General features: G+C 54.9%; 2 protein-coding genes across 5 annotated transcripts; both read left to right on the forward strand.

Annotated features, from left to right (window-relative positions):
• The first annotated feature begins 53 nt into the window (after positions 1-53).
• On the forward strand, positions 54-11,451 carry TMEM183A (transmembrane protein 183A). Of its 2 annotated transcripts, none has more exons than XM_083878455.1 (8): positions 54-243; positions 955-1,044; positions 3,329-3,484; positions 5,030-5,186; positions 6,196-6,376; positions 9,564-9,644; positions 10,278-10,433; positions 11,147-11,451. In XM_083878455.1, the coding sequence occupies exons 1-8, from the start codon at positions 117-119 to the stop codon at positions 11,330-11,332; spliced, it is 1,134 nt and encodes a 377-aa protein (XP_083734581.1). In that variant the 5' UTR covers positions 54-116; the 3' UTR covers positions 11,333-11,451. The 2 variants fall into 2 exon arrangements, with proteins under 2 accessions (XP_083734581.1, XP_083734580.1); XM_083878454.1 differs by having other exon boundaries at positions 55-243; positions 5,027-5,186.
• A 138-nt stretch (positions 11,452-11,589) lies between these two features.
• On the forward strand, positions 11,590-19,357 carry LOC310919212 (alpha-1,6-mannosyl-glycoprotein 4-beta-N-acetylglucosaminyltransferase-like). Of its 3 annotated transcripts, none has more exons than XM_083878451.1 (4): positions 11,590-12,588; positions 16,922-17,044; positions 17,483-17,630; positions 17,937-19,357. In XM_083878451.1, the coding sequence occupies exons 2-4, from the start codon at positions 16,940-16,942 to the stop codon at positions 19,076-19,078; spliced, it is 1,395 nt and encodes a 464-aa protein (XP_083734577.1). In that variant the 5' UTR covers positions 11,590-12,588; positions 16,922-16,939; the 3' UTR covers positions 19,079-19,357. The 3 variants fall into 3 exon arrangements, with proteins under 3 accessions (XP_083734577.1, XP_083734579.1, XP_083734578.1); XM_083878452.1 differs by lacking the exon at positions 11,590-12,588 and adding an exon at positions 13,453-13,536; XM_083878453.1 differs by lacking the exon at positions 16,922-17,044 and having other exon boundaries at positions 12,472-12,588.
• Positions 19,358-20,279: the final 922 nt, after the last annotated feature.

Here is a 20,279-nt window from a genome sequence, read left to right on the forward strand (position 1 = left end):
GCCCCTCCCTCCCCTCCCGCCGCGGTGACGTCAGGGCGGCGCGCGGTGTCGCGCGGTGTGGCGGCGCGCGCGCGCTGTGGCGCTGTCCCCGCTGTCCCCGCGGGGCCCGGCCGGACATGGCCCCGCGCGGCCGCCCCGCCGCCACCGCCACCGCCACCGCCACCGCCACCGCCACCGCCATGCCCCGCAGGGCCGCCCGGAAACGCCTCAAGTTCCGCGCCGACGACGTGTGCTCCGAGCGGGGTGAGAGCGGGGCAGGGCCGGGCCGGGCCTGGGCTGTGGCTGAGGGGGGCCTGGGGTGATGAGGGGAGCAGGGAGTGTGAGGGCAGCGGGGACTGCGAGGGGAGCGGGGACTGTGAGGGGAGCCGGGACTGTGAGGAAGGAAGGCGGCTCTGAGGTGAGCCCGGTGGAGCTCGGCCCTGCTGGTGCAGGCCGGAGAAAAAGCCTGGACATGCTTTAGGGCCTGAGGGAGGAGGTGGCTGAAGGCCTCAGCTTGGCCTGGGTGAGGCCCAGAGGGGAAGGACGGTCCGGTCTCACTATGAGTGAGCTCTCGGTTTGTGCAGGCAGAAAGCCGCGTCCAGGAGGGATCCCCCAGCGGGGATCTGGGTGGGTGTGAGGAAATGAGACCTCTGTGTGTCGAAGAGGAGCCTGGACCAGGGGATCAGCCAGGCTCCAGTCGAGCCGTGTGAGGGAGAGTGGGATTATCCCTGGCTGAGGTGGTGGGAGGAGGATTGCACTGGGCTGGGCAGGGATGTGGGGTCGTCTGAGCCTGGTAGACCAATGGTCTGGAGCAGAGACTTGCTCGGGACTCCTGGCCTGCCCCTCTCTGCTGAGGCTCATTTTCCTGCTTGTCCCTCTGCTCCTCTGGGGACTGCTCCCTTTAGCCACCGTGACCCTTCTGTCCCCTCCCCATGACCCCCAATCCCTCTGACCCCTGTTTTCCCCTCTCTGCAGTGACAGTGGCAGACTATGCCAACTCAGACCCAGCTGTGGTGAAGTCTGGACGGGTCAAGAAGGCTGTGGCCAACGCAGTGCAGCAGGAAGGTGAGTCTGCCCTGGGGCTCCAGCCTTCCCTGTGCTGCCTTCATGTCTTGCTGTCCTCTGGGAAACTCCTCTTCCTTAAACTGAGAAAATTCATGCCCTTTAGTGCTGGAAGTGAGCCTGTGCTACTCTGTAGACTGTCAAGTGTTAAAGAGTTTAGACAGGAAGTTTTGCAGAAAGCAAGAATTGCTGAGTCTTTATTAGTGCCCAAGATGGAAAGGCTTGGATGTCATCTCCTGCTTGAAGCAGAAAACAACATGATAAAAGTCTTTATTAGTTTATTACCACATACAAAATTACAGATAACTTTATTAACAGGTAAAGTTCTCTGCAGGGGGAGTAAGGTTGTGATAGTTCTGTCAAATGTGTTGCAAGGAGGTCTGGGGAGGGTGTTGCTGTTTATTTGGTGGATTCTGTAAACAAGGAGTTTTCCTGGAAAGGTAGTGCAGTATTTTGTTATCTGCTTCTCCCTTGTCTGGGAGCTTTCTGAGCAAACACATCCCACTTGCTCGAGAAATGGTTAAGTTTAGGCCTTTTAAATGTCACTGCTCACACACCTTGGAGGTGGATGTTGTGGTGACTGAACTTTGCATGAAGGGAAACTCTTGGTTTGCTGCTGAAATCTTGCATTGTTGGGGACAGCGTGGACTTAGCAGGAGTGTCAGGGGCAGTGATGCTCCAGAGCACTGTCTTCAGCTGCTGCTTCTCCAGCTTTTAAGATCAAGGCACCTCCTTCCTTTGTGGCCTCCTCTGTTTGGGGCTTCCCTCCTGCATTCCCACTCCTGTTCACCCATCTGTGCTCTGTCTCCTTGAGGCAAAGTCCAGCCCTTCAGCATCGAGCTGGCAAACTGCTGGTGCCCTGTTTTCCTGCCCAGCATCGTCTGCTCCATCCACTTTATCCCTCTTCCTGCTTGTTCCTGCCTCACCTCCACCTCACCCCGGCGTCCCCAGGTCACAGCAGTGCCCTGCCCACCATTCCCCAGGGCTTTGCGGTTCAGCCTCAGGGCTTTCCCCTCGGGATCTCTCCTCCCCAGCCCTGGGACTGTGCTCCAGCCTTATCTGACCCAGCCACGACCTGCTGCAGCCTTATCTGGCCCAGCCTTATCTGCGCACCGTGGGGTGCCACGCGTGGGGACAGGAGCTCCAACCTTTGGCCCTGCTGCCCTCCAGGAGTTTGGCTCAGGGTAAATAAACCCTGTAGAAGTTTGGCTCAGAGGATAAACCCTGTGCTGGGTGTGGCTGCGGCGGGCGGGGCGCTCCTTCCTCACTGGGAGCGTCCCCAAGGAGCGTCACCGGCAGGGGAGCCCCGCCCGGGAGGGATTTCTCTGGGCTTTTTCCTTCCCCATTCTACTGCCCAGGATGGGAGGGTTACAACGGTGAGGTGAACAGAGGGTGCTGTTGACTCAAAGGTTGACTTTTTCTTACCAGAGTGGGGTAGACTCTTCTTCTAAACCCCTCTCTGAGTCCCTGTCAGTTTTGTCCTCTCTTGCTTGGCTGTATTTGGTGTCTTAATTCACTGTCATTTGAATTTCACTCTCTTTTCACCTGTGCCTCACTTAGCTGTAATGTAGGACCACACCTTGCTTTTTACAAGACTGTCATTACTGACTCACGTATGGATTTTTCTGCCCTGATGAGCCCTCAGCTTACAGGTGGAGTTTTAAAAATAATATTTCTGAACAGGGATATGTCTAAACCTGTCCCCAGATACAGATAAAAACCCAACCCCAAACTCCAGCTGACTCAACGGGCCATTTTCCTCACTAGGTCAGAGTCTTTTCCTTCACTAAATTCCAGGTTAAGTGGAACTCCTGTGCTGCTGACACTGAGTTCCAGCCCCGGGGGATTGTGTCGTTGTCCACAGGATGTTGTGCTGCAAAGGGAGAGGGTCTTCCCCGTGCTCATAAAACACTTCCAGAGCAGGTGCTGCCTCCAGGCTGACCACGGCCATGCAAGTCAACTCTGCTGCTCAGGGAAACCAGTTACCCCTTAGAAAGAGCCTGTTTCTTTATTTGTCCTGTTAAACAGCTTCAGCTAAACCAGTGGGATCTGCATAATGTGCTGGTAATCATCCTCATTGTTCACTCTTTAAAACAAGCAGCTGAATAATTATGTTTCCCATTCACTCCCCACTGCTAATCTTTCCCTGACAGCTAATCCTTGAGCTCAGGATTTACTTGTGTCACTCACCAGAACGCTTTAAGGCAGTGGTTCCACTGAAGCACCTCCTGAACTTGGATCACCCTTTCCTCTCTGCTGTTGCACTTACTGTCACTTTTCATTGCAGTGAAATCCTTGTGTGGTTTGGAAGCTTCCTGTGTCCCCGCTGAGGAAATTCTCTCCGTGTCAGGAGAGTCCTGCGACAGCAGCGATGAGATGGACACCAAGGACAGCGTCACCGGCAGGGCTGCCTCCAGGAAAAAGAAGAGCAAAAGGCACAAAGGTGGGCTCACCTGCCTCTCTGGGGCTCCTGCTGCACGTCCTGCCTGGGGGATTTACAGGATGGTCATGGGGCTCTCTTGGGGCATTCTGGAATTTATATGTGCGCACACAGAAATGCTGAGGGTTTAGTCACTTGTAAATCTGCTGGCACTCGGTCACAGGAGCTGCATTTGCACAAAGGCAGAGCCTGGGGGCTGAAATCAGAGCCTGAGAGCTCCTTGTGTTTAGCAAATGCCCCTCAGCCTTGGAAAACAAACACTGCTATTCCAGAGTTGTGCAACTTTGCCACTGGCTCTGTGGCCTCACTGAACGTGGGGTGGTGGCAGCAGGTTTGCTTTGGGGTTGAAGTGCTGCTGTCCATGATGCAGTTGTTGGCAAAACACAAGCTCTGCTTTCAGTGTTTCCAATGCTGTGGTTTCTTACAAATGGGTTTAAAGGGCCCTTTTTCCAAGGAAGTGCATTTGGTCCTAGTGGCACCATAATACATTAATTCAAGGCAGAGGTATCCTTCAGCAATTCACACTTTGTGCAGCTCCACAGAAATCCATTGACAATGCAGCAAACAGCTCTGCTGGACTGGGGAGCCCTGCAGAAGTTTCTAGTAACAGATTGTTTTCAGGTTGAGAAGCAAATTTTAACCAGTTTACTTGAGCTTAATAGCAATTTATGTAGCACATCATCATCCACCACAGACTGAAGGTGGACAGTGCTTCCTCTGGGAAGGGAGTTAAAAGAGTTTAACCTCTTTTATTAAAGCATCCTTCAGAATCCTGGCAAAATAGTATCTGAATGAAAGGAGTGAGAGTGCTCAGTTCTGGCTGAGCAGTTGTGATACCTGAGAGGGAGAACAGGCCATTATCTCCATCTGAATTGCATTAAAATTCCCATCCAAGAAGCTTAAATGAAATTAAGAGATTTAAGAAAAGCAGAATTTAAAAACAGAATTTCCCTCCCTGACAGAGCTCCTACCAAAATATTGTGACCACTGGAATAAAGAATTGACAAGCCTGGCAGTATCAAAGATCAGGATTTTCAAGTGTGAAGCAATTTTAGTGACCTGTTGAATGTGCCCTTTTGATTAGAAATGCAGGAGCTTGGCCCTCTTTTGCATAAAGTTGCCTCTTTATTTTACATCCAATTTTTATTTCTCACCTTCAGTGTGGTACTTCAGCTGTGACAGGGTCGTCAGGCATTGAAACAGGGTCCAGAAAAGCTTTATGGTTTCCATCCTTGCACACAGAACTGGGAATTTGGACAAGATGCTGAACAAAATGACCTAATTCTGTGTGCTTTGAGCTGAGCTGCTGGATCAGAAACCTCTAAAGAAGTTTTTCAGCCTGAATTCCTTTATTCCTGGGTCTGCCACTTTACCCACTTGTGCAGCAGCTTAAGAGTGCAGAGGGAGGTGTCGTGGCTGTGTGGACACTGATGGGAGTGGGGAAAGGGCCCTGAGGCTGTGCAGACTGGGGCAACACGTGTCTGTGGGTGGGAATTGGGGCAGATCTCCTGATGCCCTGTGCTAACACACCCTCACTGCCTTTAGAAGATGCCGAAGGAGGAGGAGGAGAGGAGTATCCCATTGACATCTGGCTGCTCCTGGCCTCCTACATCCGCCCTGAGGACATCGTCCGGTTCTCTCTGATCTGCAAGAAAGCCTGGACTGTCACTTGCACTGCTGCCTTTTGGACCAGGCTCTACAGGAGGTGAGACTCTAAGAGGGTTTTTAGACTGGTTGTGGGAGGTTTGGGTAGAGAGCAGTTCTCTGCAGAGCTGGAAATAAGGGAATAATTCCCTGTAGGCCTGGGCCCTGTGTCCCTGCCCATGGCAGGGGGTGGAATGGGATGAGTTTTAAGGTTCCTTCCAACCCAAACCATTATAAGATTCTAATATCACATCTGCCTTAGGTCAGGAAATGGATCTTTGTGGTGTATTCCTGTATGTTCCCTGTAAAATCTCAGAGCTTTGTGTCTTTTTCTGCTTGATGTGGCCCAACACTTGTATATATCAACCTCTCCAAGTGTGTGTGGCATGGACATCACTGATGGACAACTTGCCCTGCCTCAAGCTCTAATTACAGCCACCTCCTGTAGTTGGGCCATTTTGGAGCTGTACAGTGACAGGAGTCAGTGAAAGCAGGGAGGGCGAAGGGGTGATCAACACTTGATACAAATCCTTCTGTCCCAGTGCACGCCACTGGGATATTCCTTCAGGAGAGAACATTTTCTTTACACAGCTCTACCTGTTGCCCAGGAGGCACAAGCAGCAGGGGCACAGATAGAGAGCAGCTGTGCTCATCCTCACCCCTGGTTTTTGGGGTGACATTCCCTAGCAAAGGATCCTTTGGGATATGATCAAGGAATAGCCCTTGAGTGCAGAATGTTCAGGCAGTGCTGAGCTGCAGTCAGCTCAGCTGGGAGTCCTGGGAACCTGCAGCTACATCCCCAGCTGGTCTCTAGGCAAGGTAGGAATAACTGGGAACTGTAGCAGGATATGTGGGCTGGAAGCCTGCCTGGTGCAGGTCAGGGCTTTGAGGCCACCACATAATGTCCTGTCAGCAGCACAACCCCCTGGCAGCCCTCAGGGTTTAGGGTTAGGGTTAGGGTTTAGGGTTAGGGTTTAGGGTTAGGGTTTATCAGAGTCCTGTGGTCAGTTGGGTGGGGAGTTTTCCTGTGGCAGGGGCTGGAGCTGACCCCATTCCCGTGGGCCGTGCAGGCACTACAGCCTGGACGCGTACCTGCCGCTGCGCCTGCGCCCCGAGTCCATGGAGAAGCTGCACTGCCTGCGCGCCTGCGTCATCCGCTCCCTCTTCCACATGTACGAGCCCTTCGCCGCCCGCCTCTCCCGGAACCCCGCCATCCCAGACTCCACTCCCAGCACTTTAAAGAATTCCAGAGTAAGTGGCGTGATTCAGGAGCTGCCATTTGTCTGAGGTGTTGGTGTTTCTGTTCCAGGAGAAAAGCTGGTGGTGTGGAGATGGTCACCAGTGAGGCTGGGGTGTAGGATGGTCACTGACTGGGTGTTCTCAGTGGGATTGGTAAAAGTGGGCTGGTTACTTGTACCTGTAGAGTTATTCTTTGGAGTAACTTCTGCCTGAGTCCTGTACTACACTGTTCTAACCAGTAAAAGGGCCCTGGTTTCACTGGATGTGAGAACTGCCAGGGATGTTTGCAGCACGAGGCTCCAGAGGATCATCTTTTATATGTTTTGCTTTATTCTGACACTGTCTGCCAGAGTGCATCTTCTCTCTGTAATAGAAGATGAGCTCTGGAGAGCTCAGGAGTGACACTGATGGCAGGAGTTGTGTCACCCTGCTTTCCTGCAGGTCATCCATGGTGTGGTGTGTGGTTGAGGCAGGGGGGTGACACTGGGGTGAGCATGGCAAATGTGCAGAGCCACTGTCTGCTTTGGGACTGGGCTGCACCTGCATCGGGCTGTGAAGGGTTTGTCTGTGGTGTGGGCAGGTAATTCCCTGTGCTATCCCAGCTCGGAGCACTTGCATATCATTGCTCTTCAGTTGCTGTTAACCATTAACTCTGAAATGCCTTTGTGTCTCTTGTTTGGTTTTAACTTGCAACTGGCTGATACTCCGTGAGCAGCTTAAGCAACGATGTGAATTCTCCACCCTCCAAATCCAAGGTCAAAAACCTGTTGAATGAGGTTTTTGGAGACAAACTTGAGTGGGTTTTGTTGAGGAGTTATTCCTTCTTTTCTATTCAAAATAGAAGAGCCTCATCTGTCTGTACATGACATCCTGCCTTTCTTCCTTACTGTCCCTGTCACAGGCTGTCATGGCTTGGGGGAGAATCCAGCAGCACACAGGAGGTGGTGCTGCAGCACAGGGGAAAGCACATGGCTCTGTGTGTGCTCTTATCTCTGCATCCAGAGCTCCTCCTTCTCTTCCTCAGTCCCCAGGCTGGGGATCTTCATTCTGACCAACTGAAAAAGCAAGACACTCTGAGGAGATTGCAGTAGTCCTGAGTCCAAGCTCCCACCGCTGGTGGCTGTAGGAGCTGGAGCCCTGAGGTGGTGCTGGCAGGGTTGGCATTTTGGGAGGATTCCTGGTGACATCATAACGGCTTTGGTGCCCACTGCTGGTGCTTCTCCTGTACTAACAGCTGGAGGAGGATCCTTTAAGTGCAGTCTTTCACTGTTCAGCTTTTAAAAAAAAAGGAAATTAAATGGGAACAAGACTTTGTCAGAGCAGTAGAGGTTTGACCTAACCCCTTGCAGCACGAAAGAGTCATCCTGAGCCTGGTCTTGCTGTCCTATTGCACTGCAGGACCCTGAGCTCCCACTCTGTGGGGCTGTGCACAGAAATTGCTCAGCACAGAGGGTTTGGAGGAGGAGCTGGCACTGCCTCCCCACGTTCTGGCTTTCCTGGGCTTTGGTCGTTGTGTCGTGGGTCGCTGACACTAACGGCAGCGCCTCCCTAAACTGCATGTGGCTGTAGAGGAGAGCCCAGCCCCGGGTGTGATCCAACCTAGCTTTTCCTCTTTAATTTCCTTTTTTCTTTCCCTAGCCTAGCTTGTGTGGGACACTGGAGCCGTTATGGTGTCAGCAGAGGTGTTTGCCCTTTAAAGACACCCCATTATTTTGGGCGGAGCGGCAGCCGCGCGGCGCGTCTGAAGGGCAGGACGGCTGACCCGAGGACGACATCCCCTGCCCCTTAGGAGGTACTGACCTTTTGTGCTTCACTACTTGCCATGACCAAACAGCTCTCGCCAGACCAGTTTGTCTCTGCAGGTGAACTACAAATGCCACACTGGTGGTGGTGGAGTTAAACTCGGCAACAGCCGCTGCTCATCTGAGTTAAAGGATTTGGAGAGTGTTTTTTATTGGAAAAAAAAAACCTGAGGGCTGCTTCCTCCCAGGTGGAGGTTGTTCCATGCATGTTTCTGAGCTTTACTCCACAGAGCTTTGTTGTTCACCTCGTGAAGATTGTGGAGGAAAAAAGTCCTTTAAGGACTCTTGTTTATGGATGTGACTCAGAGTGGAAGTGGAGAGTCTTGTATCCCCTTTGGTCTCTGCAGAGCCCCTGTGGTGGAGGCTGGCTCTGGCTTCATTTTATCAGGATCACTCCATCCTGGAATGAAGTTAAATGTGTGCTTTGCCCTACAGCCCAGTCAGGCCTTCTCCCTTCAGGAGAGACTGTGTTTAGGTCACAGGGAGTTCTCTTTACCCACATTATTCCTCCTTTTCCTGCTGACACTGATGAAAGATAAGACCAGCTGTGGTGGGCTGGCATCTGTGGTGTGGAAAAGCTTTGAACCTGGGCTGATTTGGCAGGTTTTTCCTTGGCTGTGGAAAGCTGGCTGCCTGCACTGTGACTGGTAGGCAGGGATTTCCCTCCTGCAGGAGTTCCTCTGAGCCTCCTGCTCTAGAACGAGCTCCTGGGCTGGAGCCTGTGGCCCACACAGTGAGAACCAAGTGAAGCTGGAGCAGTCCTGGTGTGTGTCTGTGTGGGAGGGCAGTGCTGGTGGCTCCTGAGGCTGTTTGAGGCTGGTTTCTCATTTTCTTTTGAAAAGAGGCAGAAGGTTGGTCAGACTGTGCTGTCCTGGCAGTGCTTTGGACTTGGAACAATGACAGTCAGTGCTGTGATGGCCAGGTCAGGGTCTCCATTTGACACCACAGTGGTTTAGGAGCTACTTCTTCACCTCACAGCTCATGTACTGGTCTTTGTATTTCTCTCTAGATCATTTCCTTCCTGATCCTTACTCTGTTCTCTGTTGTTCCTCACTTTAACTTTGTTTGGAACCAGTTCAGTGGGAGGTGCTGGTGGGTGGAGGGAATGGGGGGATCTGCACCACTGTCCCTGCCATGGGAAAGGGACAAATGGCACAACAGGGTTTGGCTGTTTGGCACTTCAGTGACTACACGTTGCATGAGGAGCTGGCCTGCTTGAAACTGGGAGATCTACACTGCTGAGAGGGTTCTTTGAATATAATTAATTCGAATAAGTGGCTCCTAATTGCTCCTATGTAATTGTGTTTGCAATTGGAAGCCTTTATGATCTGTTAAAACTTACTTAAAGCGGTGCTTCTAAAGGTTTCACAATTTTCTGTTTCTTTTTTCCACCTCAGTGTCTGCTTTTCTGGTGCAAAAAGATTGTAGGGAACAGACAAGAAGCAATGTGGGAATTCAACTTCAAGTTCAAAAAGCAGGTAAGAAAGAACCAGATTAGCTGTGACTTTTGTTTGAAGCACGAATTATTTTTCGGGGAGGGTAGAAGGGAAGTGGAAGCTTTTTGTCCATTCAGACAGTAAATGCAAACTGATTCCCATGTAAACTAAAGCACATTGTGGAACTACACTCTGTTTTCAGTCTGTGTTACCAAGACAGCTAGAATCCCAGATTTTTATTTCCTGCTTTGGTATGTGGATAATTTTTTACACCAATTAATCTCACCTTTGGGTCATCAGTACTGTTTGTTACCAAACCCCAGACTGTCTGACTGCAGTGCTCAAAATGTTGACCAAAATCTGAAACTTCTTGTTCTGCCATTGCCGAGATTTCTCAGAGAAGTGAAGACAGCCAGCACTGCCAGGGAAAACCTCCAGTAGTGGGTCTTGAGAGAAGCCAGTAATTTCAGGCAGCCTTGGGAATTGTGCAGCTTTCCCCTCTAAAGAAATGGTCCTGGAAGTTGCCCATCCCAAGTGATGGAATTTTGTGGTTAATGTGACCCTTTGCCCAAACCCCTGGGGGGGAGGAGAGACCCTGCCAGGCCCCACTGGGGAGGAGCAGCCAAACCCAGCAGAGGTTCCTGCTTTGCTAAATTGGCCTGTCTTTCTTTCAAGTCTCCCAGATTGAAGAGCAAGTGTTGCAAAGGTCTCCAGCCCCCAATCCAGTATGAGGAAGTGCACACAAACCCGGATCAGGATTGCTGCCTGCTGCAGATCACCACCTTCAACTTCATTTTCGTGCCAATCGTCATGGGCATGACCTTCACCCTGGTGAGTGGAAGAAAACTGCCAGGCTTTGCAGCTCAGGTTCCTGTAGGGACATGAAGAGGGCCCCTGGAATCTCCTGTGTTGGAATCAGGGATTACAGAACCCAGCTCCTGGGGAGCTGCTCCTCACAGGAAAATACCTCTTCATGACAATGAATTCTGAGAGTTAAAATCCCACATCAGCAAACCCTTTGGATGTGTGTTTGGTCCCAGATTGGGGGTCAGGGTTTCAGGAGTGGCCAATGCTCAGGAGAGGTTCAGTCTGGCCTCACTTAGGAGTTGGGCAGTGAGTCCCAGAGTTCTCCTGACAGCCACTTGCTTCCCAGCTCACTTAGAACCAGACTCATATAAAATTACTTAGATTGGAAAAGATCTTTAAGGTGAAGTCCCAGCACTGCCTGTTCACCCCTAACCCTTGTCCCAAGTGCCACATCTGCAGGCCCTTTGAACCCTGCACGGGATGGTGACTCCACCACTGCCCAGGCAGCTCCCGTGTTCTCAGTGCCCTTTTACACCCCTTACACCTTCCCCAGGATTATTTAGGGTTCCCACCCAGAGATCCTATTGGGATCCACTGCTGTATCCTCGAGAGCGTTACCACAAAACACCTTAAGACCTGCACAATCCAGAGGCATTCACACTGTCTAGAACTGTTATTTTGAGATCTCCCTGGGTCACGGTGACTCCCTGAAGCAGCCCTGCTCTCCTCTCTTGCAGTTCTCCATCTCGGTGAGCGCAGACATGCGGCACCACCGCGTGCGCCTGGTGTTCCAGGACGCGCCCCCGCGCAACGGGAAGAAGCCGCGCCTGGAGCAGGGGCTGCAGGTGGTGCTGGACCCCGTGCACAGTGTCAGGCTCCTGGATTGGTGGCACCCACAGTACCCCTTCTCCCCGAAGGCTTAGTGCTCTCCTAAAGCCGCAGGAGCCCACGGGGGGGACTGAATCCGGCAGGCTGAAGAGAATTTCTAGGAACCAGGAAAAATCCTATTTTTATTTCTGAAATAAATTCCGCAGTCTCCTTTTGCGAGTGGTTGAAGCTGCTGAGCTAGTTTGTATGTATATAACTTCTGGTCAGTAATGAGCAGAGCTGAGTGTAAAGCAGAAATTATTTGTAACCACACTTTTATGTAAAATTGACATTTTATGATTTGAAAGGAGCTCCCTGGAACTGTTCATTTAAAAATCCTTTTGGTGCTAATCAAAGTGGTCCTGTGTTCTCTTGTTTGGGAAGGAGCAGGAGGTTTTGCTTTCCAAGAGCTTTCCATTTTGCTTTACAGCAACAATTTACAAACAAAATCCATATTTGTTTTATTGCAGCAGGATTGCATTCATGCACAGTGTGATATTTCAGTCTCTGAGAAGCAGTGATCAACAATAATCTTAATTCCCAGCCCAGCAGATCCGAGTTTAAGGAAAGAAAAAGGCATAAATGATCAAACAAAGGAATTACTTCAAAGAGGAGTTGTAAGGCAAAAGTCTCACTTGAATGTAAAGGTACTCGAGTTCTCACACTGGTGTTTTTCTTTGAATAGAAGAGCTAAACTTTTAAAACCAGAAGGTGCTTTTCAGAGAAGATAAACAGGGAGGGAGAGGATGGGATAAACTAAAATAACTGAAACAGTGATGGAGGACTTGACTCTGTGTCTTTTCAAAGAGCAGTGTGACAATCTTTCCTGTTGAAAGCCCCCAAGCAGACACTGATCTGGCTTTTGACTAAATAAATTAACTTCTCTTTGCTCAGTGAGGGGTGACACCAAAGCTCAGCCCTGAGCAGGGGGTTTCCACCCTGGCCCCCCAGCCCAGCCTCTCTTGAAGCTTGATTGCCAAAAAAGTCCTGGTCAGTGCCCTCCATGGGATGCAGTGAGAGCATCTGCAGGAGGGGCTGTGGTTTGGTGTCCCCTGTTTCTGTAGGACAAGGCTCTGAGGGGTCCTTGGTGGGGTGGAAATGGAGCCCCAGATCAGCATCATCTCCCTGTGCTCTCCCCTCTGTGTGAGGCCCCGTTCCACCTTTGCTTTGTCCTGCTTCTGAATAATGGAAGGGCTGTAAGCAGATCCTGCCCGGCTCTCTGGTTTCCCAGGGGAGACAGGAAGACTTGGCCACCACCCTCACCTGCTCCTGTCCCTGTCAGGGATCCGGTGTCCTGCAGGAGCTGAGCTGGGTAAGGCGAGGCCTGGGGGCCTGGGGAAGGGGGCTGGGCCTGCTGGGGGTCCCCTTGTCTCTGTCCCATCCCAGTCCCTCTGCTCTGGCCCCAACTGGGGGAACTGGTCCTCCCTGGCCCCTGAGCTGGATGTGCCTCTGCAGCCATGGAGCCCTCTCAGAGCAGCCTTTGCACCTGAGACTTCTCTTTCTTATTGTGAAAGCAAGAAAAAAAATGTGCCTTTTAGCCTCCTGTCAGCCACCTGTTTCCCCAGGTCAAATATTTCAGTGAGCAGAGTGTGTTTGGGCTTGGGGCCAGAGGGAGGTTTGAGAGCAGCTCTGGGTGCCAGGCTCTGGGTGGTTCCTGGGCACTGGGGCTGTGCCATGGCTGTCACAGGGGGCAGGTGGAGGGGCAGGTGGAGGGGCAGGTGGAGGGACCTTTTTTTGGCACCCAAACACCATTTGGGACCTGCTCCATAGCACAATGGAATGATGGATGGACTGGCTCAGGCTCAGCTTGTGGCACCTGCTTTGAGGGCAAGAGGACCCCGGATGTTTGCCTGGGCACTAGGAGCTGTATCCCAGCTGGGGGTTCCTGTCCTGCTCCAGGAAGGCTCACGGGTGTGCCTGGGGAGGGTCAAATCTTGCCCTAGAACTGCACCCTGAGGTGGCCTGTGGGGACCAACAGGGAAGTTGGTGGCAGTGCTGGCTGTTCCTGTGGCAGGGCTGCTGCCCCTGAGCACTGGGTGTCACACAGGTGTCACAGCTGGGTGTCACAGCTGGGTGTCACAGCCCTCTTCCTCTCTGCGGGGGCAGGAAGGACCAGGTTTCCTTTTGTGCTCTCCCCTTCCTGCAGCTGCTGCCAAGCCCCACAGTCCTTCCCACCCTGGGCCACTGAGCAGCAGAGCTCTGCTGGGGTGTTCTGTCACAGCTCCCTTGGCCTTCCTGGAGTCCTGCAACCCCTGCCCAGGTGAGAATCCTGGACCACCTCTGCTCCAGTGCGGGTGGGGTGTCCCCACTGATCCCCTAGGACCCCACTGGGACAGAGTCCCCATAGGAATGTGAGGATTTAACCCCAAACCGTGTAGGAGAAATGAAAGCCGGCAGATCCGGGAGCCTGGGGGTGTCTCTTCCGCCTTCCCAGCACCATCACCTGTTTCCTGCCCTGCCTTATCTCCCTTATCTCCCTCTCTCGGAGGCGTTCCAGGCTCCATGTGCTCCACAGGGAGCAGCCAGGGCTGGAAATCATCATGGGGGATTTGTAGAAGACAGAGTCTGGCAGGAGAAGTGAGGCCTCCCTGAAAGCAGGAGAGGTCCAGGCCAGCAGGGAGAGAAGGGAAGTGGGATCCAGGCTTCTGTGGAAATAAATAGGGTGAGTGGAATGGAAGGGTTTCCTCTCCATTGGGATGCTCTGGGTGAGCTGATCTGGTTGGGAGCTGGGGATGCTGTTGGTGACTCGTGGATGCTCCAGAGCCACGTTCCTGCTCTGGGTCTGGAGGAGGGAAGCAGTGGGAGAAAAGGCTTGGAGGGGGAGGAACAACCCAGGCCCAGAAAGGCCCCGGGTAGCCCACGTTGGTTCATTGGGGTCAGAGGGGCTTCACTCCCAGCTCAGCTGTGGTGCCCAACGCTCCCCTGGGGAGCTGCGGTGTGTGGGGCAGCTGCGACGCCCTGGGGCCACATCCCAGGTGGGATCCAAGTTCCGGGGTCCCAGGCGTGCAGTTCTGGCTCTGAAAAACCCCAGAGGGTTTTGCCACCTCAGCACAAGAGCTGGAAAATAAATGGGCAAAAAGCTGTGCCAGCTCCGTGTCACCCACCAGCCCCTGGCTCGGTGAAGTGGCAGGTTCGTGGCAGAGTTTGGGATGCTGGGGCTTGGCCGGAGCCCCCAGCAGGGATTGGAGCTGCCGGCGAGGGTGGGACAGGGCTGATGCCGTCCGGGGATGCCCGTCCTGGGGGTCCCCTGGCCCGGCCGGTTCCCGGAGCTCCCGGGGCAGAGGTCGCTGCGGGTGGACGCTCCTCCTCTGCGGGAGGCAGGCAGGACTCGGGGTGGGGCTTTGCCGGGCGAGGATCCGGAGTGTGGCCGGCCCGGGAAAGCTGCGGGGCCGAGCGGCTCCGGGGCGAGGCTGCCGTGAGTCCCTGCCCTTGGCGGAGCGAGCAGAGGGCCCGGAGGAGCCGGGGGTGAGCGCAGGGGGCCGGGCCGGGGGTCCCCAGCTGTCACCGGTGGGGACAGGATTGATGTGAGTGTCCCTCCCTGCAGGGACCCCCCTGTGCTGGGCACACCCGGGCTGACCCCCAGAGCCGGGTGCTGCTGGAACGGGGCATTTCCCCTCCTCTGTCCCCCTGGGACACCCCCTGGAGCAGAGACACCCGGGGACAGCGGGGCCAGACCCTCGCCTGGCTCCCAGGGGGCCCGGGAGCCCCCATTCCACAGCCCCGAGTGGCCACAGTGTGCCCATGGGGGACGTTGTGCTGCCACAACCTGCAGAGTCCCCCACCCATTTCTGGTGCTGGGGGCCACCCCACCCCTTTCCATCCCGGGACCCCCAGGGCAGGGTACCAGGCTGTGCCGCAGGAGAACTGGTGTTTACTCTGCTGGTGTCTTGTCTGTGCCTCAGTTTCCCCAGCACGGGAAGATGCTCCTGGCAGTGGGAAGGAAGCTCCTGCTGTTCCTCCTTGTGCAAACAGCTCTGCTCTCCCAGTGCCGGCGGAAGCAGCTGGAGCTGCCGCACTCCGGGAGTTTCCTCGGAGCCTGGCGGGGCTGAGGCCGGGAATGGGAATGGACCGTTCCCTCCCCCTGCCCTGGACTGGGGCTCCAAGCGAGTGGCATCAGTTCCTCCTGGCCAATGTCCCCAGGGCAGGGTGGCGTTTGGGGACATCTGCAGTGGGATGCTGAGCCGTGGGAAGGTGCAGGAGGTGCTGGGGGCAGAGTTGGGGACAGACAGGGATTCCCTGTGGGGGCACTTGGAGCTGCAGCAGGAGGACGCTGCGCCCCTCGTTGTGCCCACTCACCTGCACTGCCTTGTTCTCCATGGAGGCAAAATCCAAAGCCAATTAGGGTGCTAATTAAGGGGCTGCACTGGTTACCGTCTGTTCTGTGCCTGTGACCCCTGTTCCCCATAGGAACAGCTCCTCGGGCGAAGTTGCTGCCTGTGGGAGCTGTGGGGCCGAGCAGCATCTTGTTTTCCTGCAGGATGGGGCTGTTGGCAGCCAGACATTCTCCAGCAGCCAGGAAAACCTTCGGCCACCCAGAGTGGCCAAACACCCGGCCTGGCAGGTGCCCAAGCCTCGCCCTTCCCGGCCTGGCTGCAGATCCTGGAGGTCAGGGCTTGGAAATCCACCTCCAGGGCCGTGTCAGGGTGTGATGTCCCCGTGGCTCGGATCCCTAATGCTGCTCCCCCTGAGCTGGTGAGATCCCCCGTGTCTCCAGAGCTGTAAGGGATGGAGAGGCCCCACTCTCTGTTGGGACCTGGACAGAAATTCTGAGCGGCTCCAGGAGCTGCCGGGAGCACAAAAAATGGAGTGTTCTCCTGGAAATAAGCCCAGCACACGCTCCGGAGCAGTGGCCCCAGAGGTGCTGTTGGGCAGGAAGGTGTTTAGGGCACAGTCCTGGGCAGCCTGGCCTTGGTTTGGGAAGGCTTGGGAGGGTTTTGCCCCCACATTTGTGTTCAGAGCTGCTCTGAACAAGCCAAGGCACTGTGAGCAGTTCGGATGGGGCTGAGGGTGTTGGCCCTGTCAGGCTGGGCACTCACTCAGGCTTAGCTGATTCTCTTCTGGGAAGCACTATCATATTTATAATGGAAAAAACCCAGGCAAGCACAGGAGCCTCCCTGCCACACCTCTGCCACAAGGTAAAATATCTCAAGTTCACTGCAACTTCCTTGAAGGTGACACTTTTCTTGTCCTCAAGGACACCTTTCTTGTCCTGCCAAGCAGGGCTCAGGGCTGGGGCAGGGTGAGCTGGTGCCTGCCTGGAGGAAGATGGGGAGCTGCTTCCTCCTCACAGAGAGCAGCCTGGGCCCTTTTGAGACCTGAGTGTTTCCCAGAGCTTGGTGACATGTCTCAGGGTTGGTGACTGGTCCTGGGGTGTCCCCACAATGTGAAAGTTTTTCCTGAGGCTCTGTCACCTGCATTTCTTCTGCCTTCAGCTCCAGGGTGCTGCTTGGGGTGTCCCAGGGTTGGGATGTCCCTGTCCCTGCCCAAAGGGGACAGGCACAAGTGTCCCCTGATGGCCCATGGCTGCTCCCCGTGTGCACCTCTGAGTGTCTGGGGTGGGGGGCAGTCCTGGGGTGTGTCCAGGTGCCCACCCAGGAGGTGGTGGCTTTCCCCAGGCTGTGCCCTGACGTGTCCCCTCTCCCCAGGCTCAGCCAGCAGGGGCCATGCGATGCTCCCTGAAACGCTCCCTCACGGTTCTGCTCTCGGCCTCCCTCCTCCTCCTCCTGCTCCTCCACGGGGGCAGCCGGCAGGAACAGGATCCCCTGCAGGTGAGTCCCCGGCCAGGGATGTCCCACTGGAGAGGTCACTGGAACATCTTCTATCACTTCCTGCCCCACATGGACCCCGACCTCAGCTCTGCTCTCCTCCCTGCCCCTTGTCACCCCCAGCTCTGCCTTCTCCTCTCCCTGGGCAGCTGTGCTCCCCTGAATCCAGGAGCTGGGAGGGCAGGACAGGGGCTCCCCTTTGCTTCTGGGTCCCCCTGTTGTCATCCACCTTTCCTGCACAGTGCTCTGGGCTGTGAGCTGGTTGTCTATTGCCCTGCACAGTGCTCTGGGCTGTGAGCTGGTTGTCTATTGCCCTGCACAGTGCCCTGGGCTGTGAGCTGGTTGTCTATTGCTCTGCACAGTGCTGAGGCTGTGAGCTGGTTGTCTATTGCTCTGCACAGTGCTGGGGCTCTGAGCTGGTTGTCTGTGGCTCCCATGCAGGTGGAGCTCAGGGGCCTGGCTCCTGACACGATCCTGCAGCTGCTGCAGCCCCAGGGAGCCCAGCACATCTTCAGGGACACAGCCAATCTCTCTGCACTCCACAACGTCTCATACCAGATCCTCGCTGGCTCCTTGGCGCCCCAAAAAAGTGAGTGGTCCTGGAGCCTCTGGGTGGGCACGTCTGGGTGGGCACATCTGGGTGGGCACAGCTGTACATCCCAGCACAGACCTGCCCACCACTGCTGCTGGGCCAGGGTGGGGCTGTATCCTGAGGCACTGAAGGCTTCAGCTTCAGGAAGGACCCACCGGCCTTAGACATGAGGTTACAAACAGCACTGACCCCGCAGGCTGGTCATGGGAAGAGGTTTTTGGAGCCCTTTCATTACATCTTGCAGGGAAGAACATCTGGTCAGGTCACCCCTCTGCCTGTTCATGCCTTTCCTTTGCCTTGCAGAATTCCTGGCAGTGGGAATGGCCTCCGTGAAGAGGCCACGTGGGTTCTACCTCCTGGCCACGCTCCAGTCCCTCTTCAGCCAGTCCACGGAGGAGGAGCTGCAGGAGATGGTGGTGGTGGTGCACCTGGCCGACACTGATCCTGGCTGGAACGTGCGTGTCGCCCTCACCATCGCCCAGAAGTTTGGTCAGCACATCCTCCTGGGCCGGCTCCTGCTCATTCACATTCCCCCCGAGTTCTACCCCACCCTGGAGGGCCTGAAGAGGAATTTCAATGATGCAGAGGAGCGGGTGAGGTTCCGCTCCAAGCAGAACGTGGACTACGCCTTCCTGCTCAGCTTTGCTGCCAACCTCTCCTCTTACTACCTGATGATTGAGGACGATGTGTGGAGCTCCAAGTCCTTCCTGACAGCCATCCGCAGGGCCCTGGCTTCCCAGGAGGGCTCCAACTGGGCCACCCTCGAGTTCTCCAAGCTGGGCTACATTGGAAAGCTCTACCGCTCCAGTGACCTCCCTCGCCTGGCTCGCTTCCTCCTCCTCTTCTACCAGGAGATGCCCTGTGACTGGCTGCTGGTCCACTTCCGCCAGCTGCTCGCCCAGAGGGACGTGATCCGCTTCAAGCCTTCCCTCTTCCAGCACATGGGGCTCTACTCCTCCTTCCAGGGCACCGTCAACCGCCTGGAGGATGAGGATTTCCAGGCCAACGCCTTGGACTTCCCAGACAACCCGCCGGCATCCCTGTACACCACTATGTCAGTCTTCAAGAACTATGAGCCCCTCAAGGCCTACAGCTCAGCACAGGGGTACTTTTGGGGCAAAGACCCAGCAGCTGGCAGTACTTTCTCCATTGTGTTCCAGCAGCCAGCCCGGGTCAGGCGTGTCCGGGTGCGCACGGGCTCTGTGGAGCACCCGGGGGATTTCCTGCACTCGGGGCTGCTGGAGCTGGGTCAGCACCGGGGCCGCAGCAGGGACTGCTCCTCCTACACCCCCGTGGGCTCCTTTGAGAAGGGGACCCTGGAGCAGCAGGGCTTGGAGAGGGTCCTGCCTGGGCCCGTGGAGTGTGTGAGGATCCGGGTGACCCAGGACCAAAGCGAGTGGCTCATCATCCAGAGCATCGACATCTGGACTGTAGCAGGGACTTGAGCACAACACCTGGATTTGGATTTGGTTCTAAGAGGTCATTCGTTTTTCCCATTCCCTTTCTGGATAAGAAATTAAGTCACTGACTCCCACTGCCCCCTGTCTGGAGCGATGGAACCCTCTGCTGTGGGCTGTGGATGGGTCTGGCAGGGGGGCCCAGCAGGATGTGCCTGCTCTGGGGGCACAGGGAGGGGAAGGGGCTCGGGAATTCAAGGCTGGGCAGTAGAAAACCTTTCCTCCCAGGGAGGATGATGTACAGTGCAAAGCTAATCAGCTAATAAACAAACCAGGTAATTAATCAGGCAGTGGTATTTTTTTGCAGCCTCCACACCATACCTGCTATAAGTTTTTTCCAAAACTCTTGATTTTTAACTCCTCTCTGATCCCATTTCCTAGCCGCTCCTGGGGGGCTCAGGGGGAGGTCTGGGGGGGCTGCTCACCACACTCCTCACCCCGCAGGCTCAGGTTTGTGGCAGGAGGAAGCTGTCACTGGTTTGTCACATTTCCCGGTGCTGATCCACCAGATGGAGCCATCGGCCTGGCCCTGGGCAGCGCCTCCCACCAGCACCGCTGTTTCCTGCCCTCGCCGGGAAAACAATCAATTCCCCAGGCCCTCACCTGTGTCCATGTGGGATTTACATGGAGAGGGAAAAACAGGCGAGATGGGGCTTTTACAGAGGGGAGGAAGACCCAGAATTGTGCACCAGGGAACAAAGATGAGCCAAGGAAAATGTAACCTTGGTGTAATGGGAAGCTCTTTTTTAGTTCAGTGGGGTGCTGAAGGGTGACTGGGTTACACACAGGCTCCCAAAAACTGCTGTTTGGGTTTGTCTGGCAGGGTCAGCTTGGAGGGCTGAATGCTCTGCTGGCCCCAGCACACGGGGCAGTGACTGTGACTCTCCCAATTAGGCTTTTAGCAACAATTTCTCAGTTTCCTGCAAAGGAAGAATTCCAGTCTGCTCAGCTCTCCCAAGGGATGACCCAGAGAAGTCAAGTCACCAGTCTGTGCCCAGCAGGACTCTGCTCTGCCCGTGTTCCAGGCGTGGCTCTCTTGGAGCAGGACAGTCTCTGTCAGCAGGGAGCAGTGACAGGGACACTCCTGCAGTGCCATAACCATCAGCTCCCCTGCTGGGCACTGGGAGGCAGGTGGAGAGCCCCAGGCCTGCCATAAGGGGGTTTTTCCCCCGAAAAAAGCCACTCGGGT

This window comes from Zosterops lateralis, assembly GCF_965231275.1.
Source record: "Zosterops lateralis genome assembly, chromosome: 26".
NCBI lineage: Eukaryota > Metazoa > Chordata > Aves > Passeriformes > Zosteropidae > Zosterops > Zosterops lateralis.

Coding starts and splice junctions, on each gene's coding strand:
- TMEM183A (XM_083878454.1), top strand. CDS start 117: ATGGCCCCGCGCGGCCGCCCCGCCGCCACCGCCACCGCCACCGCCACC. Junction 244..954: donor CGACGTGTGCTCCGAGCGGG/GTGAGAGCGGGG, acceptor CCCTCTCTGCAG/TGACAGTGGCAGACTATGCC. Junction 9,645..10,277: donor ACTTCAAGTTCAAAAAGCAG/GTAAGAAAGAAC, acceptor CTTTCTTTCAAG/TCTCCCAGATTGAAGAGCAA.
- LOC310919212 (XM_083878451.1), top strand. CDS start 16,940: ATGCGATGCTCCCTGAAACGCTCCCTCACGGTTCTGCTCTCGGCCTCC. Junction 17,045..17,482: donor AGGAACAGGATCCCCTGCAG/GTGAGTCCCCGG, acceptor GCTCCCATGCAG/GTGGAGCTCAGGGGCCTGGC. Junction 17,631..17,936: donor CTCCTTGGCGCCCCAAAAAA/GTGAGTGGTCCT, acceptor TTTGCCTTGCAG/AATTCCTGGCAGTGGGAATG.